This window comes from Gigantopelta aegis, chromosome 11, assembly GCF_016097555.1.
Source record: "Gigantopelta aegis isolate Gae_Host chromosome 11, Gae_host_genome, whole genome shotgun sequence".
In the NCBI taxonomy this organism is placed as follows: domain Eukaryota; kingdom Metazoa; phylum Mollusca; class Gastropoda; order Neomphalida; family Peltospiridae; genus Gigantopelta; species Gigantopelta aegis.
This window is the reverse complement of record NC_054709.1, coordinates 18,947,156-18,971,380: the sequence shown is the minus strand read 5'-3', so window position 1 is coordinate 18,971,380 and position 24,225 is coordinate 18,947,156. Positions and strand designations below refer to the sequence as shown.

At 37.1% G+C, this 24,225-nt stretch overlaps 1 protein-coding gene and 1 long non-coding RNA gene across 2 annotated transcripts; both read right to left on the bottom strand.

Annotated features, from left to right (window-relative positions):
- Positions 1-361: 361 nt before the first annotated feature.
- LOC121385014 lies at positions 362-13,381 on the bottom strand. The gene is made up of 2 exons (XR_005959491.1): positions 13,175-13,381; positions 362-536 (listed from the first exon to the last, which is right to left on the bottom strand). It is a non-coding gene; the product is annotated as an uncharacterized LOC121385014 (long non-coding RNA).
- An 8,465-nt stretch (positions 13,382-21,846) lies between these two features.
- Positions 21,847-23,085, bottom strand: LOC121385070. Its single transcript, XM_041515606.1, has one exon. It carries the CDS (start codon positions 23,083-23,085, stop codon positions 21,847-21,849), a length of 1,239 nt encoding a protein of 412 aa, XP_041371540.1.
- Between the last annotated feature and the right edge of the window lie 1,140 nt (positions 23,086-24,225).

Genomic DNA, 24,225 nt, shown 5'->3' with positions numbered 1-24,225 from the left:
CATTATCGTATAATTATTTCAGTTTGTGTGTGCGCTTCATTTTATTTTATTTGTTTGTTGATTATGTGTTATGGTTGTTTGTTGTTTGTAATTTTTGTTTGTTGTTTGTTTGTTGTTGTTTTTTTTATTTGTTTGTGGTTTCAGCTTTTATGTTGTTTCTGTTTACTCTTTCTTCTTCTTTTTTTGGTTTGCTTTTTGTTCGGGTTTTTTTTTTTTTTTTTTTTTTTTTTTTTTGTGGAGTTTTTTTTGTTAAATGTTGTGTTTTTGTGGGAGGGGAGTGTTTTTGTGGAGTTTTTTTGTTAAATGTTGTGTTTTTGTGGGAGGGGAGTGTTTTTGTGGAGTTTTTTTCTTTTAAATGTTGTGTTTTTGTGGGAGGGGAGTGTTTTTGCGGAGGGTTTTTTTTTTTTTTTTTTTTTGTCGCTACAGTTGTGAATAGTATGCATACATACCTTCTGTTAGGACCGTTAATGCTTGGAAGATTACGACGAAACTGACAACGAACACAGCTTTCCTTCTGTTAGGAAATAGTTCTTTTGCTTTAAAACAAGAAAACAAATTAAAATTATGTTACATTCCTAATTTTTGCTTAAAGAATACTATCACAAAATGCAAATATGGTTGTATAGGTCAATATACAACTCATATTTCAGATTTGACACCAAACCACATATTATGCAAATAAATTTAAACGAAACATATTGTATTAAAAAGACAGCAAGAACAGGGTGAAAAGAGAGCTCCCAACAATGAAACACAAAGCCACACGATAAGCACACCTACCTACAAGTTTATTAAATTAAAAATAAACAAAAAGCAAAAGTATAAATATAAATAAACAAACAGCAACATTTTGTTTAACGGAAACCATTAATTATCGGCTATTGGATATGAAACATTTGGTATTTTCAGCACATAATCTTAGAGAGGAAACCCGCTATATTTTTAGCACATAGTCTTAGAGAGGAAACCCGCTATATTTTTAGCACATAGTCTTAGAGAGGAAACTCGCTATATTTTTAGCACATAGTCTTAGCCCGCTATATTTTCCCCTTAGTAGCAAGGCTTCTTTTATATGCACAATCTCATAGACAGGATAGCACATACCTAGGCCTTGGATATACCAGTCGTGGGACAAGAAATGGCCTAATGGGCCCACTGACGGGGGTCGATCCCGGATCGACCAAACATGGGGCAAGCGCTTTATCACTGGCCTACGTCCAGCCCCTTAACAACAGTAAAGACAAAAAAAAAATGTTTATTAGATTATAAGGGGCGGGACGTGGCTCAGTGGTAAAGCGCTCGCCTGATGCGTGGTCGGTCGATGCGTGGGATCGATCCCCGTCGGTGGGCGCATTGAGCTACATGTAGTTAACGTTCCAGCCACTAATAAAAACATGTAGCGGGTCTCGTCTTTAAGACTTATATGTCAAATTACCAAATGTTTGACATCCAGCACCAATAGCCGATGATTAAAAAATCAATATGCTCTGGTGATTACGTTAAAGAAACAAAACAGACAATAATAAAAAAAAAAAAAAAAAACTTATTAAAGGTAATACTAATCCAAATACTTAAGCATTATATTTACTAACCGGCCTCGGTGGCGTCGTGGTTAGGTCATCGGACTACAGGCTGATAGGTACTGGGTTCGGATCCCAGTCGAGGCATGGGATTTTTAATCCAGATACCGACTCCAAACCCTGAGTGAGTGCTCCGCAAGGCTCAGTGGGTAGGTGTAAACCACTTGCACCGACCAGTGATCCATAACTGGTTCAACAAAGGCCATAGTTTGTGCTATCCTTCCTGTGGGAAGCGCAAATAAAAGATTCCTTGCTGCTAATCGGAAAGAGTAGCCTATGTGGCGACAGCGAGTTTCCTCTAAAACAACAGTGGCAGAATGACCATATGTTTGACATCCAATAGCCGATGATAAGATAAAGAATCAATGTGCTCCAGTGGCGTCGTTAAATAAAACAAACTTTACTTTTATATTTACTAGAACAGGATCCTTTATCTAAGCAAAACAATATTTAATAGCACATGCTAATAAATGTATGACTATATTAAAAATGAGAATTAGAAATCTTAACTTACCAATAGACTGCCAACTACGCTTGTTTGATAGTACCACTGTCCCTATCCTGTTATATTCCTCGGAAATTTGGGGTTTCGAGACTTATTAAGGCTAAGGAGGAGTACCCCACTGCCCATGTTTTATGGGGAACTAGGAGTGTTCCCATTAGATATTAAGATACAAATTATAATGCTCAATGTTTGGGCCTTGTTGATCACAGGAAAGGACTTTAAAATATCATATATCATTTATATATAGTTATAGTTATATACATGCATATTTTAACCAGCAGCCGCCATTGTGTGTGTGTGTGTGTATATATATATATATATATATATATATATATATATATATATATATATATATATATATATATATATATGCTTGTAAACACCTCAGTGTAACACCGTTTGGTGTTCTGAGCGAATAAAGTTCTGTTCTGTTCTGTAGTAGGTTACACCTAGCGAGAGAAGCGATCTGTCCTCCTATAGACGAGACACTAGATAGAGTTTCGTAGGATCAATCACTATTTTGCCAAATGTTTTGTGCAGAGATCTGATCTTGATCACATAACGGCTTTGTCGTTCATATTCAAAGAAATATTCGTTTAACGATACACCAGCGCATTAGTACAGCTATTTGAAGGTAGTACTAAACCAAATAACTTACGGCTGGGTCAAAGTTGGAGGTGAACCAAACTTTTGATAGAGAAGTTAATACCACAAGTCCTGAGATTGGTGATAAATATGAGCGTACTGGTTGTAAAATTAGTTTCATCTGGGCAAAACATGTATGCAATTTTAATTCATGTAGTACCAATGTGTCACTTAGACTTGTGCTTGAAAGATGTATGGGGTACCTGTAAAAAAAAAATATATATAATTTTGTGCGGAACTAGAGTAGTCATAGACACTGCCCGTTATCTCTAAAATTAGCAGCTTGACCCCATATTTTTTCTGATTCACTTTAAGAGTGAGGGGTGGTAGTATTTATATCCGTGGTGTTTTTGTCGATTGATACGCTGCAGGTAGGAGTTTAGCCACATATGTTATTATTGTCGTCTATGGGATTGGATTTGGTAGCATACACCCTATAGTCTAAAACATATTAACAAACTTGTTTATTTAGAAATACCGCATTTGAAAATAAATAAATATATAATAATAATGATAATAATAATAATAATGTTATTGGTATCGGCATGGGTTTAAATCTTAATACATTATTATGATCTGATATACGTTCAATCAATCGGCTATTGGGTATTAAACATTTCATAATTCTGACACATAGAGGACATACGCTGCATGATTCCATTGGCAGCAATACAGCACCAACCACGACCTTTAATATACCAATAGTGGGGCATTGCTTGGGACGGGGGGAAAACAAATTAGAGAATATGTCCACAGAGATATATCGACCCTAAGCACTTCAAATAAGTATACATTCACATGCCAATCTGTCGGTCTCTTTTGACGACATCTGATTTTATACACGTCAGCTAATCGCATCTAGTGGGTCTGTTACGTCACGATTTGTCACCCCGGAACGATTTGTTACTCAGATTACAAATCGTGCAGCGAGGCCTGCACGATTTGTCACCCGAGAGAGGGGGTGTACCTCTTGCTGCCAGTGGAAAACCATGCAGCGTGTGTGCATTTTTTTTCTCCCTGTTGACAAATCATGTAGGCATCACTGCACGTTTTGTCACCCAAGACAGCGTGTGTACCTTATTTTTGTAGACCTTTAATATCAAAGTCCATTTGTTCAAATCATGGTTATGCAAAATTTTTGAATAAAAAAGAAAGAATAATGTTCTATTTGACGCATTCAACAATGTATTTAATTACATTTATAGTGTGTCGGGTAGGATCGATCCTTCTTGGGTAGTTCCCCGTCCCATACAAAAGTAAAGTTTATTTTATTTAACGACGCCACTAGAACACATTGATTTATTTCTTATCATCGGTTATTGGACGTCAAACATATGGTCATTCTGACACAATTCCATAGAGGAAACCCGCTGCCGCCACATACGCTACTCTTTCCGATAAGCAGCCAGGGTTTTTTATATGCACTTTCCTATAGACAGGACAGCACATACCACAGCCTTTGATGGACCAGTTATGGACCACTGGTTAGAACGGAAAATAGCCCAAACTGCAAATGGGTCCACTGAGCAGGATCGATCCAATGACCGACCGCTTCACAGGCGGACACGCTACCGATTGAGCTACGTTCCGCTCTTCCATCCCAGACGGTGCCAGTGACTGATCTACCGAATATTGTGGTATGTGATATCCTGTCTATGGAAAAGACCTCTTGCTGCCAGTGGAAAATTGTAGAGGGTTTCCTTTCAAGACTATGTCCGAATTGCCAAATGTGTGACAACTGATATCCGATAATTAATTAATCGCCTCTAGTGGTATTGCTAAAGTATCACTGCACCAAATCAAATATCATTGGCAATAACGTTAGACATTTGTAATAGAAGTATTAGACGCAGCGTATTAAGCCACTGGGGGTATATGCACAATTCGTGTAGCACCTATTCAATATTCTCTAGATTGTCGCTCTAAATGAAATTTCATTCCACCTATCGGAGCACTAAACAATGTTTTAAATTCGGATGTATTTATTACTGTATTAATCACACCCAAATATTGCCGTGTTTCACTACTGCAGGTTTTCAAAAATTAAACTACAAAGTTGTGACCTATGTAAAGACTCGCATCGATCAAAAAAAGAGTAAAGTTTGTTTTATTTAACGACGCCACTAGAGCACATTGATTTTTATCTGATCATCGGCTATTGGACGTCAAACATATGGTCATTCTTACACATTTCTTTAGAGCAAACCCGTTGTCGCCACATAGGCTATACTCTTTTCGATATGCAGCAACGGGTATTTTATATGTACTTTCCCACATACAGGACAGCACATACCACAGCCATTGACGAACCAGTTATGGACCACTGGATGGAACGGAAAATAGCCCAAACTGCAAATGGGTTCACCGAGAAGGATCCGAACGATTCTGCCTAATTACAACACATTATACACATTTACCATTGGGCAGAAGGTAAAAAATAGTCACACTTTAAACAGTACGAAGTGTATTTTTATTAAGTATGCTAAACAAAATGCTGAAATTAACGTGTGAAGAAAGCGCCGTTTTAAACGGGTCAAGCTAAATTTAGCATTGTAAACCTTTCAATGGTTTTGATTTTAATTGTTTTTCTTTTTGATTTGGGGCTACTGGTAGGATCACATCACATAACATCAGGAACAATTGTTACTCGAATTGTTACACGCATTTGATGCTGAAACAGGAAGATGCCGATTATGACTGCAGATTGATATGTTGATTATACTGCAGTATTCCATGACATTCAACACCAGTACAGTGAATTTGACATGAGGGTAACATTTGGCAAGAAAATGGTCCCACTAGGTACAGCTATGGGCCGATTTCACATGTCTGGGTTTCGTAACACCAGGTTATATGAAAACGTAGGTTTAACACTGGTTTACATGACACCGGGTTATATGAAAACGTAGGTTTAACACTGGTTTACGTGACACCGGGTTATATGAAAACCTAGGTTTAACACTGGTTTACGTGACACCGGGTTATATGAAAACCTAGGTTTAACACTGGTTTACGTGACACCGGGTTATATGAAAACCTAGGTTTAACACTGGTTTACGTGACACCGGGTTATATGAAAACCTAGGTTTAACACTGGTTTACGTGACACCGGGTTATATGAAAACCTAGGTTTAACACTGGTTTACGTGACACCGGGTTATATGAAAACCTAGGTTTAACACTGGTTTACGTGACACCGGGTTATATGAAAACCTAGGTTTAACACTGGTTTACGTGACACCAGGTTATATGAAAACCTAGGTTTAACACTGGTTTACGTGACACCGGGTTATATGAAAACCTAGTTTTAACACTGGTTTACATAAAACACTGAAAAACTTGACCAAGACCTACACCCGTGGTGCATTTCACATGTGTGTTTTACCCGTGTTTACAAAACCACGCTTTTTGCATGGGTTACCCGCAGATCTAGAAAGGAACATAATCGAGGGATAGCTTACACTTCATCATTTTGTAGTTGAAACTCGTTGAAACCGGTATATTATTAGCATTCGCGTACGAGATGGGGAGGGGGGGGGGGGGGGGTCAGCTACATCCTCTCTCCCCAGTCTTGGGCAAACCTTCGTATTCGGGCAAAAACTGATGGAGATATTTTGGCAAAATGAGCTGGCCTGAAAACGTTTCACCAATTATTTCTATCATTCTACTCACAATATTAGTTATAATCCATGTAAAATGCGTATAGAACCATGCATAGATGTTGTTAATAATGCAAATATGAATAAACGTTGTTATCCAGAATCGGGCATTTCCCTTTAATTCAGCTAAAAACCAGCTTCTCCCCTCTTCCCCCCCCCCCCCAATTTTTTTTTTAAATAAATAAATATATATATATATATATATATATATATATATATATATATATATATATATATATATATATATATATATATATATATAATAATAATAATAATAATAATAATAATAATAATAATAAGTAAGTAAGTAAATAAATAAATAAATAAATAAATAAATAAAAATTGGACCCTGAGGGCACCTAGAAAACTTTTTGTCAAATGTTCAAACCTGTTGGCCTATCTTGTCTTTTTTCACCCTTTATTAAGACGAAACAAACACGAAAGCATGTTATTATAAGACTGCAGTCTGTAATAGACGTTTAAATAATTTGCGTTCACGGCTGTTATTTTGTCTAAAAACTGTAACGCAAGATGCCATAGAATAAACTTCACAATATGTGTTGTGAGCTGGTCGCATGACCGCCCATCGTAAATTGAAATCGCTCGATAGTGGGATTATTTTCTTCTCATATTTCTGGTGAGGCTCCGAAACTGTCGAAATTAATACCACGGGATATAATGTATATGTCAGGACGTCGTCTCCCAATTGAAAATATTAAAATTTAAAAAACACCCATCTAATAGCGTGTTCACTAGTTTTTGAGGGTAAAGATTCATATGGCTGGAAGATGGAAATAAAAAGTCATTCAGTGATCCATAGCTGGTTCAACAAAGGCCATGGTTTGTGCTATCCTGCCTGTGGGAAGCGCAAATAAAAGATCCCTTGCTGCTAATCGGAAAGAGTAGCCCATGTAGTGGCGACAGCGGGTTTCCTCTCAAAATCTGTGTGGTCCTTAACCATATGTCTGACGCCATATACCCGTAAATAAAATGGGTTGAGTGCGTCGTTAAATAAAACATTTCTTTCTTTGTACGCGCAAAAAGTAGGATTAGCATCAGAATATATTGAACACGATGATGTACAAAAGGTGGTAAGGCGTGCTTCAGCCCTTCCGATGGTTCCGTTGGACAAAGTTGAGGACGTTTGGGCTGACACAATTGCTGACTGTCCCCAGAATGAAAAGGTAACATTTATACAGTGTCAACACGAACGCATTGAGTATTATACAAAATATATATTTATTACCTTTACTGTTAATGTCTTTTCCACGATATCTAAGTATATAAAATACTAGACCGCCCTGTGTAGGAACGTCCTGTATAGAGCCGTCATCACTATATATATATATATATATATATATATATTTTTTTTTTTTTTTTAATACTACACACCCACACGTTATACCATCGACGTCCCAAACTGCGTTCACCTAACAACAAAAACACGAATACGATATTTACGGAAATATTATTCTACATTTTTCAGCTACGATACGTGAAACAAAATAGATTTTAATCATTTAACGTAAAAAAATCAACAATTTGGATGTAAAACAAATCCATTCTAGTAAACAAAAGTGAAACACCCTACAGTAAACAGAAAAAAGTGCGACGTTTCTAACTGCGTTCAGGCGCATGCGTTTGCAAAAAGTATCGTAATGCGCATGTGCAGTTCATCATTTTCCATTTTTAAGACAACTACATGAAAAAATATATGTTTCTTAATTATGCACAGTTGCCGAACACTTAATTTATTGAACTGTTTTAAAGGAAAAATTCAATTTGTCAAGCGTCTGGTCCGGTCCGCGTTTTATCAACACATATCGCTCACACTTGATGTCGATACTGACATACCTGCGCATAGTTTGTAAAATATAATTTTTTTAATGAATTGATTCTAAATTAACAAAATTTATATACTCAAAATTATTTACAACTGTTATGAATGGATTATGAATACTATTCACTACAATAGGGGCACACAAATGTAGCATACCTTTTGCAGATCGAATATAATAATTGAAAACAAATTCTAACAACAGAGGTCGGAAAAATCATAAAAATTTAATTCTTTGGCCTTGTTGATCTGGCACGTGTGAGGTCTTGTGACACGCACCGAATGTGAATTCATCTTTCTCCATTTTAAGTCAATTTCTACGAGTCGTGTGGACCCCATATCGGTAATTTTAAGGAATAAACAAAAACGACTTAGTAACATTAATGGTTTTAGGGTTTGTAGAGTTTTGTATTTAGATACTTACTTTTCTCAACTTTATTGTTTATAAAAATGTTCCTGAACTGTGAAGAAAAACCTTATAAATGAACGACATGCCGATGACAACAAATCGGATTTTGATTGCGCGAACTGTGCACGAGAAAACAAAGTGAACGGAATTTGAAGCATAACGCAGTTAGGGACGTTGACGATATATAAAAACAATCCCGGCTTTTCATATATATTTTATTGATTATTATCCACAATATACATATATTTTCTTTATTATTACTGACTTCCCTCCTCATATCTCAGTACACGTGTAGACAAACGTCAACTGGTAACCATTCATTGCAGTGTATACTATAGACCGTCATGTGCAGAACCGTGCTGTGTAAGAACGTCCTGTTCAGAGACGTCATCACTATATATATTTTTAATACTCGCACACGCACATGTTAAATATATGTTCTTTTTTTTCGAGTATTATCCAAAATATAGATATATTTTCTTTATATACAAAATATATATTTATTCCCTTTACTGTTAATGTGTTTTCCACCATATCTAAGTATATAAAATACTAGACCGTCCTGTGTAGGAACGATACAAAATATATATTTATTCCCTTTACTGTTAATGTGTTTTCCACCATATCTAAGTATATAAAATACTAGACCGCCTTGTGTAGGAACGTCCTGTACAGAGCCCCGTCATCACTATATATATTTTTTAATACTATTATCAACAATATACATATATTTTCTTTATTATTAATGACCGCCTTGTGTAGGAACGTCTTGTACAGAGCCCCGTCATCACTATATATTTTTAAATACTATTATCCACAATATACATATATTTTCTTTATTATTAATGACCCCCCCCCCCCTATCTCAGTACACGTAAAGACAAACGTCAACTGGTAACGACTGGTAATCGTCCTGTACAGAGCCAATAAGGTTTTGGTCCCTTATCATCGTGATATAACAAAGAATGACAAAGCAATGAAAAAATACAGCTATTGTCCGAGTTTGTTGGACCCTGACGAGTGACGCGCCACCTGTTTTATTATCTCCCCTGTTCTGAGCTAAGACGCACATTAGTACACATCAACAAGTCCCGCGACGTAGAATTCATTTTAGGACCATTTATACAAGTGTATCTACTTCCCGGGCCATAACCCCTGCAGATCTGGAAAGGGACATAATCGAGGGATAGCTTACGCTTCATTACTTTGTAGTTAAAACTAGTTGAAACCGGTATATTATTAGCATTCGCGTACGAGATGGGGGGGGGGGGTGTCAGCTACATCCTCTCCCCCCAGTCTGGGGCAAACCCTTCGTATTCGGGCAAAAACTGATGGAGATATTTTGGCAAAATGAGCTGGCCTGAAAACGTTTCACCAATTATTTCTATCATTCTGCTCACAATATTAGTTATAATCCATGTAAAATGCGTATAGAACCATGCATAGATGTTGTTAATAATGCAAATATGAATAAATGTTGTTATCCAGAATCGGGCATTTCCCTTTAATTCAACTAAAAACCAGCCTCCCCGCCCCCCTCCAGATAATAATAATAATAATTAAAAAAAAATAATAATAATAATAATAAATAAGTAAGTAAATAAATAAATAAATAAATAAATAAATAAAAATTGGACCCTGAGGGCACCGAGAAAACTTTGTGTCAAATGTTCAAACCTGTTGGCCTATCTTGTCTTTTTTCACCCTTTATTAAGACGAAACAAACACGAAAGCATGTTATTATAAGACTGCAGTCTGTGATAGACGTTTAAAAGAAGTTGTGTTCACGGCTGTTTTAGTGTTAAATTTATAACAAAATGTCATTTTAATACAATTCATTAAATGTATTTTTAGCGGAATAAAAGTAACTTGTGTTTTTGAAAATTATCTGTAAACGATATTAAAATACAAAGTTATAACAATACTCAGAACAGTAAAATGGTTTACATCGTTGCTATACATGTACGTGCATGTGCGTCTAAAATAAAGGCGTTTAAAGAAGAAAATAGCTGATGTTAAATTTATATCCCTCGTGAAAATTATTTCACTCAGGACATACTTTTGATAATAACTGATATCTCGTTTATTATCCTCTTTATGTCTCGGGCGCTTTGTTGTTTGTTCCCCACGATAATGGTGAATAATTGTTGAGTGAAGGGGTGGATCTAATTATACAGTCGTACTAACAAACAAAAAAGACAAAAGGGCATCTTGCAAAAAATGGCCCCTCCCCCTCCCCCACCCTTTATCCGCTACTGTAGTAGGTCCAAACTGTCTCTAAAAATACGTTCAGATTCCATGGCTATGCGATACTGACGTAAAACATGATTCTTCTTCCGAAATTATATATGAAGAAAAGTTACTTTGAGGAAAATTCAGCGAAAAACTACCTAAAAGGGCAGGTTTAAACAAGCAATACAATTGCAACCCAGTGTTAAACTAGGGTTATTTAAAACCAGACATGTGAAATGCACAGTAAACATGACCCAGGGTTTAACATAGGTTTAAACCATATGTTTCCATAAACCACTGATAACCCAGACATGAAATCGGCCCATAATATCATATTCACTGGGTTTGGGGTTGTTTTGTTGGGTGTTTTATTTTTGTTTGGGGGGGGGGGGGGGGGGGGGGGGGGGGGGGTGTTTTGTTTGTTGTTGTTTTTTTTTTGTTTTTTTTGGGGGGTGATCAATAATTACCAGTTAATCGATTTCACGCACCAGTTTTGTATAATTTACTCAAGTACATCAAAATTGTAATGTGAGCCACTCGGCATAAACAGTTGTTTTTTAAAATAATTCTTAGTACAAATTGAAAGTAAACTGAATCAGAAATATCCACATGATGTGTCCATTAAAACATCACCCATTTCTTTCCTGTCAAACAATTATCATTTGTGTGCAAAACGTCACGTTATGTACACATTTTTCATCTAACTTTGTTTCTGCTAGTATATTAAATTGTTTCATTGTAATTCTGATCAGCGTGCAGTTCACGATATAATATTTTCATTACAAACACAAATTAGTAAATACGTTTAAAAGCCACAAGTATGCTACATGAATAGCATGCTGCCAAGATTAAATCTTTACCAAAACATCCAGCACATGATGCGGTGTTTGATAACAAATATATGAAGTTGTTTGATGCAAGGCTAAATGCTATTCGTACATTTGGTCTTCGCATTAAGCGCTTTTTGTCGTTTTCCAACATTGAGTTAACTGACACTTTGGAAACTCCTTCATATTTTGTTTACCACCTTGGTGTCTTACATCACCTAACATTGTGTTTGATCTGGCGCATCTGAAGAAAGATCGTACAGATGCTGTTGTTTATAAACAATTGTTCATGGAAATTCAAGACTGGTACCGTGATTACATTCCTGTATATATAGACGGATCACGGGATGGAAAATCTGTGGCTTGTGCTACATTTTTTTCGATCAGACACAATACTTTCCATGAGACTGCCTGACTCGGCATCAATCTTTAGTGTTGAAGTTTGGGCAGTCATTAAAGCCTTAGAAGAAATCAAAGATTCAATAGCATCCAAATTTATTATTTTTACTGACTCACTTTCGTGTCTCCAAGCTTTACGCAATATTAATTTGGATGGTGATACGAAAGTGTGTCTTTTTATCTACTGCCAATAAAGATGTTGTATTTTGTTGGGTGCCCAGCCATGTTGGTGTTAGGGGTAATGAAAAGGCAAAATTTGCAGCCAAGTCTGCTTTGGATTTGCCTCATGCTAGGGTTGGTGTACCTTATACCGATTTTAAACTTAATATCAACCAATTTATCTTTTCGACTTGGCAACGTGATTGGGACGGTGAGGTTGCAAAAAAGTTTCATGCTATCAAGCCAGTCTTGGGAGAGTGGCAGTCCTCCTATAGACAGTGCAGGAAGGATGAGATAGTATTGTGTCGTGCCCGCATCGGTCATACTTACTTAGCCATTTATTTATCTTAAAGAAAGATCCTCCACCTCAGTGTGAGCACTGTCAGCGTCTTCTGACTGTGCGACACATTTTGGTGGAGTGTAAGCAGTTGTCAGCAACTCGAAAATATTTATTTGGACAAAGAAATGTGATGGAATCATTTCGATTCCATCCAGAACTTTTATTGCAGTTTTTACGCGATACTGAATTTTATTCTAAATTTTAATTATATCAATCTGTGATATTTGTATTTTTACACTGTCCTTTACACTGTGTTTTTATTTAACTGTTGAATTTTTATATTGATGTTGTTCATCACTTTGTTGTTCCCATTACCATAGTTTGACACCCAATAGCAAATGTATTTTTCGTGCTGGGGTGTCGTTAAACATTCATTCATTTCATTCATCAACACACAATATGTATAGTTAACAATGAACAACGTGCACGTAATCAAAATGGATAAAATGTGCTTTCATTATAGATATGGACTAGGTAAAAACAGAAAATGATTTGGTGTATTGCCATTTTTGTAATAAGTAATAAGCGATTACAGGATATATAATGCTAAAGAAACTTCGAAACGGTTAGAAAATGACTTACCCAAAATGTTCATGTCTTCAAATAAAGTATCCACAACGGATGCCCACTTTAGATATTTCTGAACACAAATCAACTTTCTGTAAAATGCTGAAGCTTGATTAAGCTAGAAAGCAGATTTCTGACGATACTAAACAGGCACCGCAGGAAAGGTGACGTTTATAATATCTATGTAATACCGGTAAATACACTTTTTAATCAACAGACCACTACATACCAACGTCTTTCACCTGAGTTTGCCTGAGTTATCTATAACCTAAAAACCCAAACAACCAACGTTTAATGTGTGGCAATATATTTCAACTAAATGAGTAATAGTGCAACAAACCATAAAGTATACTCAACAAAATTAATTAAGAGTAAAATGAGACTGTCAATACTTTTCCTTATTTGTTTATGGTTTTACAAAGCATGCATGCATTTCACGTGCATCGCGAGTAAAAAAACAAAACAAGCAACTCAAACAACGTTCATATTACACCTGTGATCAAACTTGCTAACTTAACGATAATATAATAAGGCGTAAAGCTGCTTTTAGCCGAACCCGGTATGCGGAATGCGGTATACGAAATGCGGTATACTGAATGCGTTATACGGAATGCGGTATACGGAATGCGTTATACGAAATGGGTAAAAATACCGCGTGCGCTATTTACTTACATACGGTTTCATTGCGGCATTTTTTTTATTAGAGAGAGACCTTTTGTATATGAAGTAAACCCTACCAGAACGAGAGACATTACGCCGGTTATGTCTGTTCCTGATCGATATATAAATTGTCACGGAGGCGTATCCGGGGCCTTTGTCGGGGAGGGGAGGGGGGATGGGCACAGCCTTTAGTGAGATCCACTAGCCATAGTTTTGTTTTTATTGTATAGAGTAGGACAAACGTCCATTTTTGTCGTTGATTTCGGGACCTGTGCCACCCATCTCCATCCACCCACATCCGGTTCCTTCTGACACTGACACCATCAATAAAACGGTGTTCCCTGTTTATTTTTATTAATATTTATATCACTTTTTATTTCAACATTTTTTTTCTAGGTATCTTGACTGCATATATAAGAATCGTTTTATCTGGACAATTTGGCGGCATTTTTACGTTACACGGGCTCTATACTAAACTCTATTTATTCTTTCTTGCCCACATTATTTTCGTATACTTACAATTTGTGACACCCAACAGCCGATGTGTATTTTTGTGATGGGGTGTCGTTAAACATTCATTCATTTCGTTCATTCTTTCTTGCCCCCCGGATTGAATTACCCAGCTTTTGCTGGAACTATGAGTTATTCCGCATTCCGCATACTGCATACCCTGTGCATATAAGCAGGTTGCGGTTTTGTTATATTTAACGACACCACTAGAGCACATTGATTTATTAATCATCGGCTGTTAAACGTCACGCATTTGGTAATTCTGACATATAGCCTTAGAAAGGAAAGTAGCTGCATTTCCCCATTAGTAGCAAGAGATTACTGTTATGTGCACAACCCCACAGATAGGAAAAGAAATAAGTGTTTTATTTAACGACGCACTCAACACATTTTATTTACGGTTATATGACGTCAGACATATGGTTAAGGACCACACAGATTTTGAGAGGAAATCCGCTGTCGCCACTACATGGGCTACTCTTCCGATTGGCAGCAAGGGATCTTTTATTTGCGCTTCCCACAGGCAGGATAGCACAAACCATGGCCTTTGTTGAACCAGTTATGGATCACTGGTCGGTGCAAGTGGTTTACACCTACCCATTGAGCCTTGCGGAGCACTCACTCAGGGTTTGGAGTCGGTATCTGGATTAAAAATCCCATGCCTCGACTGGGATCCGAACCCAGTACCTACCAGCCTGTAGACCGATGGCCTGCCACGACGCCACCGAGGCCGGTACCACAGATAGGAGAGCGCATACTACGGTCTGTGACACCACAGTCGTGGTGTACTGGATGGAACTAGATATAGCTGAACGGGGCTACCGACGAGGATCCATTCTAGGCTGGCAAAGCATCAGAGGAGCGTTTTACCACTGTGTTACGTCCCTCCCCCCCCACCCCCCACTCCCCCACCCCCACCCACCCCCACTACCACCCCCACCCCACATATAAACAGGTAAATGAAAATAGCCTCTAGCGATCAAACGCTTATACCGCATACCGCATACCGCAGATCGCATACCGTGTGACTGGTAAGATCAACTTAACACTATTAAAAATGACCCAAAAGTTACTGGCCCTTGATTAATTTTGTTGAGTATATGTTCCGGGTTTGACTCCTGATATAGAGTTACAAGGTGAATGTTCGGAATCTTCCGTAATACGATAGGCTACTCAGTTTGCGTCAAAAGAGAATGGGCCGGGACATAGACCAGTGATGTAGAAGGAAGGACATGTTTTATTTCACGACGCACTCAACACATTTTATTTACGGTTATATGGCGTCAGACATATGGTTACGGACCACACCGATATTGAGAGAGGAAAAACACTGTCGCCACTTCATGCGCTACTCTTTTCGATTAGCAAAAAGGGATATTTTATATGCACCATCCCACAGACAGGGTAGTACTTACCACGGCCTTTGATATGCCTGTCGTGGTGCACTGGCTGGAACGAGAAAATAACCCAACAGACCCACCGACGGGGATCGATCCCACACCAACCGCACATCGAGCGAGCGCTATACCACTCGGCTACGTTCCGCGCCCCCCCCCCCCCCCCTCCCTCCCACCAGTGACAAAGTTGGCTTGATGCGCTGTGTATCTAGAATGATCTTAGCCAGCGGGCCCACATGACTATTTCTCGTCCCAGCCAGTGCACCACGACTGGAATATATCAAAGACAGTGGTATATGCTATCCCGTATGTGGGATGGTGCATATAAAATATCCTTTGCCGCGGGTTTCCTCTCTAACACTGTGTGTCACATTATCAACTATTTGGCATCCAATGACCGATAATTAATAAATCAATATTCTCTAGGGGTGTCGTTAAAGAAACTAAACTTTAAACATTACTTTTCAAAAGGGAACCGATGAATTGGAATTGGGATGTAACTCTATAATGAATAAAGTCAAAACTCATATAAAAACATATTATTAAATATTAAACTCATACCAATATTTAAATAAATAAATAAATAAATTCAGGTTAAATAAAAAAAAATAACCATATTTTACCAAAGATAAAGATGAAATGGGTTATGTAGGGGAAACTATATATATATATAACTTACCCATGATATCCATGTCATAAACTCGTTTAATAATTTACTTTATTACCTACGAGGTACAGCATAACGAGGGTCATATTTATCGTACGATTTCCCTCGTATGTCATAACTAAATCGTATGTCATCCTGGCATTGTCGTTTAACGATTGTACGATTGGCTGTTGTAAGAGTACATTTATTTCTGATTGGCTGACACGACATTCTACAGATACTACTTTCTTCATTCATACATTTTCACTACGAGTGGAAGCTTGTCACGAGCTGTTTACGACATGCCGTACAACATTTACTGTTTACTGGTTATTACTTAATACATTTAACTCGTTACTAATTAATTCAATTACTGTGTATATGTTTGCTTTTTGGTATAAACATGTTTTACAATTTACAGCTGTTGATACATGTGTACTCTTTACTTATGGGCGTATAAATATGACGTCACTTTAGAACGGGTTGTGATTTGGTTTTTCAAGACAGTAATGAACAAACATTACTCCGCCGTTAAGGAAACGTTATTTTGTAAACAATGACTGGAATGTTCATTTAGCAATACAGTTCTACGGTAATAAACAGAATATTACATTCGTGTCCATGACAGACGATGTTTACGACACTCGTAAATTATCAAATATGATAATTTAGGCACTCGTGTCGTAAACATCGTCTGTCATGGACACTCATATAATATCCTCTATTTATTAACCCGGTTAATAATGGTATGCAAATCTGTAAGGTCTCTAGGTAATGTGTTGCTGTGGATGGGTCATTTCCTTACAAGCCAACAAGCTCAGTGTACCTGAGCGTAACGTTTTCAAAGATTTGTTTAAAATGCGTGACGTCAAACTAATCTGTACTAATCGTGATGACGTCATATTATCGATAGCGGCGACTTTAGTACTGTGATTTACTAAAAAAAAGTAATTAGAATGTTATTTTAGAAGTGTTATAGGATAAATAGAATAAGCTACTGTGTTTTTTAATATGTAAAATATCAACCTCGTCTAGTTAATCGGTATTTGTCTCGGCAGAGCCTCGACAAATACCGATTAACATAGACTCGGTTGATATATATATATATATATATATATATATATATATATATATATATATATATATATATATACTATCTGAATGAAAATGGTGGACAGAAATTTGAGAGCTCCCGATAAATTTACAAAAATTACATAAAGTTATACTTCAGAAGAATTGAAAACTACAGGAAAACAGAAGTATGTAAGTCTGAAAGTCAAATGTCGAGTGAATATACATGTGATTTCCACTCATACCTCCACGCGGAACATTTCCAAATATAACTATTTTATGAAGTATATATACTATCGTTAATGATGCTGTATCCATCGTGTCCATAATTCACGCAAATGTCTAATATCATTTCTATATTTGAAATTAATATTATTCGAGCTCAGTTAAGCAAAGTTATGGTGCACGGCGAGTTGTGAGAACTACTCATTAGATTCATTAAGCAATAAACAATGGCGACAGGTGAAGGTGTTTTATCTACTGTGCTCCATGATACTAGAGGCGTGATGTATGGTGATAGTTCGAACCCGGAGCCCTCCATAGAGTACTTGGTTCATTTAGTGACACAAATGAGCAGCAGACTTGTACATATAGAGACATGTGCTAAAAAGATTGAAGACGTTCAATCGTCTATCTTGTCACTATCAAACAAGGTACTTTCACTAGAGGCCGATGTTAAAAGTGTTCACGTGAACAACAAAAACATGGAGACAAATATGCAAGGGTTGAGTAATCTGTACGATGGTGTTAAAACGATGAGTGATAAAAATAAAGCTGAAATATGATGATAATACTTTGCCGGTTCAACGCCAAAAGGCGCCAGGCGCCATCTATTTTTAGAAACGGGGTCACAGCAGTGCACGTTGTGGTGCAATATCCTATTGTTCTGTAAATAAAGTGCGCGCGTCACCCATACTGACTAGGTCAGAACACTCTATAGTAAATACACGATACCCTTTTAAATCGGACGACAGGTGCTTGCACCTGCGTATTGTATTAATATTGTTTGGCAATGACTTCTTGAATAATTAGTACAAGTGTTATTTCAGTGCATGGTGTGGTGCAGTGTCCAATTATTCTATAAATAAAGTACGCAACACCCTAACTGCATGGCTGGGTCTATTCGGGTCACGCTGTAGTAAACTAACGCTACGGGCCAAACCGAGTCACGAGTGTTCATACCCTGCTTATTGTATTGACATTGGCAATGGCTTCACAGATAATAAGGTCACATTCAGACGTGTGCAGTCCGCTTTTCTATACATTCATTTAAGAGTGTTGCAAATATTATGAAAACATTGTATTGTAGGCAACTGTTTACATTCGATATAAATATTACCAACAATTTATTTTTATCTCATTAATCTATAATCATGCCTAGAGAAGGGTGGACAGAATATTTGTTGAATATTTATTTTAATCCAAAACACCCAGCTTCCTTTTCGGGAGTAAATAAACTGTATCGTATTGTAAAAAAGGAAGGGAAATTTGATATTAGCTTACACCATATCAAACGGTGGCTTGCTTCGCAAGACGCCTACTCGCTTCAGCGATCGTTGCGCTACAAATTCAAAAGAAACAGGCTCGTGGCGAGTGGACTGAATGCACGATGGGATGTTGATTTAGCAGACGTTTCTAATATTGAATTGGATAATGACGGTGTAAAATTCCTGTTGATATCTATCAATGTTTTTACAAGATATCTATGGGTTGAACCCATGAAAAAAACAACCAACCAGAATCTGTCATTAAAGCACTGAAGAAAATATTTGCCACTGCACCTTTACCAGGGATTATTAGATCAGATAAAGGCCGTGAATTCAATAATAAAAAAGTGAAATCATATTTGAAAGACAAAGATATAACATTCTATGTCACTCAGAATGAGACCAAAGCATCATATGCTGAGAGAGTGATCCGGACTCTGAAGGTTGCTATGTACAGATATTTTATATATAAACAGACTTATCACTACCTGGATATTCTACAAGATCTAGTAGATGGTTACAATCATAGACCACACAGGTCATTAAATCAGCGATCACCTTCAGACATCGACGAGCAAAATGAAGCTATGGTGTGGAAAGAGCAGTACATCGATCTTTTGAAAACAAAGTCTAAAACTAAAAGGAAACCTTTCAAATTTAAGGTTGGGGATCAAGTGAGAATTTCTCATTTGAAATACACCTTTCAAAGAGATTATCAAGAAAAATGGACTGAAGAAATATTTATAATTAAGAGAAGATACTACAGAGATGGTTTTCCTATATATCAACTGAAAGATTATGCAGATGACCCCATTGAAGGTAGCTTCTACGAAAATGAGTTACAGCAAGTCTTCAAAACGGACAATAACATTTGGAAGGTGGAGAAAGTGCTTAAGAGAAGAAAGAGGAGAGGTGAGAAACAGGTGTTTGTTAAGTGGATGGGCTATCCTAAGAAGTTTAACAGCTGGATTCCAGAAGCAAATCTCCAGTTGGTATAAATAATAGCGAGTGTTGTATTTGAGTTAGTTTATACCTGAACATCATGGGATCAACATCGTGTCCAGTTTGTCAGAAAATGTTTTCGAGGAGGGATGCCATGCTCAGACATAGACAGACCAGTCATTCACCACCATCACCACCACCACCACCACCACCACCATCATCATCACCACCACCACCACCACCACCACCACCACCACAAGGAATGCAAGCTCAGCAGGTACCAGATGAAGAACCGTTTTATTTTACTATACCTTCCAATGTCATTTTCGTGGGCCCTAGTGGATGTGGGAAGACAATGTTTATGTATCATATACTTCGGAAAGGACTCATCAAGCCAACACCTAACAACATTGTATGGTGTTACAACGAGTGGCAACCCCTTTATGATACTATTCGTGAGACCATGCCTCAAATTCAGTTTGTGAAAGGTATCCCTTACAACCTGCAGGACAACAACTACTTTGATGGACACAACAATAATGTTTTAATTCTGGATGATCACATGACCGAGGCCAAGGATGATAAACGTATTTCTCAACTTTTTACTCGTACTTCACATCACAAGAATGTCATTAATTTTTTACTGTTACAAAATTTGTTTCCGAGAGGCAAAGAGTCACGTGACATTGCTCTGAATTCACATTTTGTGACTCTGTTCAATTCACCCGTGGACAGACAACAAGTGAACTTGTTTGCAAGAAGAATTTTTCTCAACAATACTGATCGTTTTATGTCTGTGTATGAAGCAGCTGTTCAACAACCTTATGGCAATCTGACTATTGATTTACGACCTTCTACCTCTGAGAATGAGAGACTTAAACCTAATGTTATAACTACTAGTGACAGTGTTTCTCAACAACCTATAAAAGAAACATCAATTCGAGAGTCACCTCAGTTGAATAGTAACAGTCATCCTGTGAACATCAAACACAACAACTTAAACGACGTGAGAGAAACTTCTGAAGTTGACAGTGAATTTAATTATAGTGATACTGAGGATATTGATACAGTTGTCAACATGCCTTCCTGTGACGAATGCGGTATTTTGTTTGAGAACAACCATGATCTTCAACGTCATGTAAGAACCTGGTGCCCCGAAAATGGGGGTCAACCTTTAAGGAAACGAGCCAAACTGGATGAAGAACCCATCAATACCGATGTAAAAGATTCCAAATTGGATTACAAAGAATGGGAAGCTGCTGGTCTGACAGAGATGTGGAAGTTGACCTTGAAAACTTGTAAAGAAAGCATTCAGGCAAAGAAAGAAACTTATGAAGATCAAGGGAAGTCTGAAAGATGGATTGAAAGGAAGTTACAAAAATGTTGGGAAAAAACTTTCATTGACAGAATGGTTCGAGCCCTACAGTTTGTGACTTATTTCAGTGAAGCACCCTTGTTCAAAACCATACTGTCTAAAGTGAAGAATATGGACCCTGAGACGGACCCAGATGTAATCTCTACCAAGATTGAATTGTGGATGAAACCCAGTTTCAAAGATATACTGTCCCAGATAGATTTTTCTGAAGCTGAGGACTTAGTCAATGATCAAGAAGAAGAAAATGAAAATGATACAGATACTGAATAGTTTTGTGTATATGTACATGTAAGATACAGTCAAGAGTTTCCCTTTATCCTTGACACGTATCATAATATATGTATGTTGAGAGAAATAAAATACATTGTAGTAGTCAAGCATTTCTCTTGTTATTCATTTATTGTATTAAGTTAAATAAAAAAAAAAAAAAAAAAAAAAAGCATTAAACAAGTGAAGTTTATTACAAGAAAAACTAAATCTATTTTATTAAGAGGGCACCATATAAAAAGGTTAACATATATACATACATGAAAATCATTATAAGGTATGAAGTGGTTCTCATTTACAATAGACAATATTATGCACATGTGGTTTATAGCCTAATCAATGATTCTAGGATGAGTACGGTAGTGTCCATGGGCTAAAGTATGGATTCCATCTTCAAGGACATAGCGTTTGTCATCGTAGGGAGATAAACTTATCTTGTTGGTGGCTACACTGTACAGCTGATGATTCACACTCTGAATATTAGTCATGCTATGTCTCAGTTGGGAATGTTCAAACAAACATTTCTTATACATAGTATGCTTCAGGACCTTTTTTATCACAGTTTTACTAACACCTTTAGCTATTTTTTTCTCTTTCCCCTCATACAAAACCGAATACATTTTCGGTCTAAGACCTACAAACTCTTCCATGACAGATCCCCCAAGCTCATCCTTCATTTTACCTAACACTTTGGCATTTACAGTAGAGAAGAGAGGGTGAGAGAGATTATAGTTACTTGTGTCAAACAAGTTGGCATGTTTCTGAAAATCAGAATAGATATCTTCTGTTTCTACCTCATAACACAGTGAATCTGTATCTGTGAATAAAAGCTGGACTTTATTACCATACTTTGCTCTCATGAAATTATAGTGAAATTCATACATAACAATTTTAGACATGTCTAGAATTGAAAATCCGGCATAGATAGGCTGATTAAGAACGATAGTGGCTTTCTTAAGATGAACTGCAGCCAAATCAGGGTTAAATATTTTAAAGCCTTCAAATGTGGGTTTAGCACAGAGTTTCTTTAAACGTTTCTTTGAATTTACCAGCTCCACATTCACATGTTTTCTTACATTCATCATGCTTCGACCAAAACAGGAGTTGTTCATCAACTTAAAAAAAGCTTTTTCAGTCTCATTTTTGGACTGCTTTCTTTTTTCCGTGTTGAAATCGATATAGGTCTTTAACCATGGAGACTGTCTAAACTGAATCGCTCTATGGATCTTTGTCAACTTTATTCCCTGTCTGAGATAGAATTGTAAGTTTCTGTAATGTAGTACATATTTCTCTTTATCATTGAGGTTTGGAACTAGTTTTCGTACAGGCCGATCTGTAAGACAAAGTTTATCTCTCAGCTGCTGTGAGTGAGGAGAAAGCATAGCATCAGTGACTAACATAGATTCAGGGGCCAGAGGATAGTCACTGTGACAGTCATGTAATTCTGTGGGGTATTCAAGATCCACCTCCAAAATATACCCCGTGTTTGAATTCTCTGTCACAGTCATAATGTCAAGACTGTCCAAGTCTTTAACCCACTCGAAATCTCTTTCAGGGAGGTATTGGGACATGCTATGTCCATACAGGTTATTAGCATCCAAATACATAAGATAGGTGGAGGGTTCATTTTCATTAAATTGTTTCAAGATAAGGATTGTTAGCTTTGGAAAACTTTTTTGATATCATTGAAATTCCACCTCTTAGACCATGCTCTATCATAAGATGCATGTCTAAATCTGTGAGAAGTTCAAGTTCCACACCTCCCATCTTGAGCATGGCATCCCACCCTACACCGGGTAAAGTGAAATAATGAGCACTATCCAAATCATAATAATCTAAGCACATGTTTCTAAAATTTTCGAATACATCTGCCAAGAGAAGAACATCTGTTTTCATGTACAAATCGTGGTACTCTCCCATGGTTTTCAAGTCAAACGTTGTCCACACCTGATGAGCATGCTCATAATCCTCGTCCGAGATATCACTATCAGTTAAAATATTATAAAACTCAGCTTGAGCAGGGAGCTGAGACATGTTAAATTTAGACTCGTCATCCATAAAGTCATAAGGGTATACCCCTTTTCTTAGAAGTAAGCTGATTTTCTGTTCATCTGAAAATTCTTTTGTGAGTTGAGTGAATTTATCACTACCGTCTGCTTTCAAATTAGTAACCAGTGTCTCAAGCGATGCGTTCAAAAACTGAAGTGAGTCTATGAACCGCAAACTGCCAACAGAGAATGATATGTATTTTTCCATGTTGTTGGCTAGACAGTGTAGTTTTTGTTTAACAGATTTATCCAAATACCTCATGATCAGGTGGCTATCATAACCTTTAAGGTTGTGAAAAACAACAGGAATAAAGAACTCGTTAAGATTGCTCTGTTTCCCCTTATTCCTCCTAAACTGGTACTGTAAATTGCATTTATTGTGTGCAGGACCCCTATAAACTCCAGTCAAATGATCATGGTCGCGAACTCGGTCTGACCCTAGCTTTCCTTGACAAATATGACATGTACTAGCGGTTCTAAATGTTCTCTCATCCTCTACTGTCAATTTCATTGGTTCCACAATGTTTAAGATTTCTCCAATATTCTTACTTTCTTCTAATAGATGATCAATGAAATTATTAATAACATTTGGTCCCCTGTATACAACAGCAGGTTTGTAATACGAAGGATCAGAGCTAACAACTTTATAACAGAAGCCAGATG

Excerpts from the sequence above, each read along its gene's own strand:
- LOC121385070 (XM_041515606.1), bottom strand. The coding sequence starts at position 23,085 with ATGTCCCAATACCTCCCTGAAAGAGATTTCGAGTGGGTTAAAGACTTG.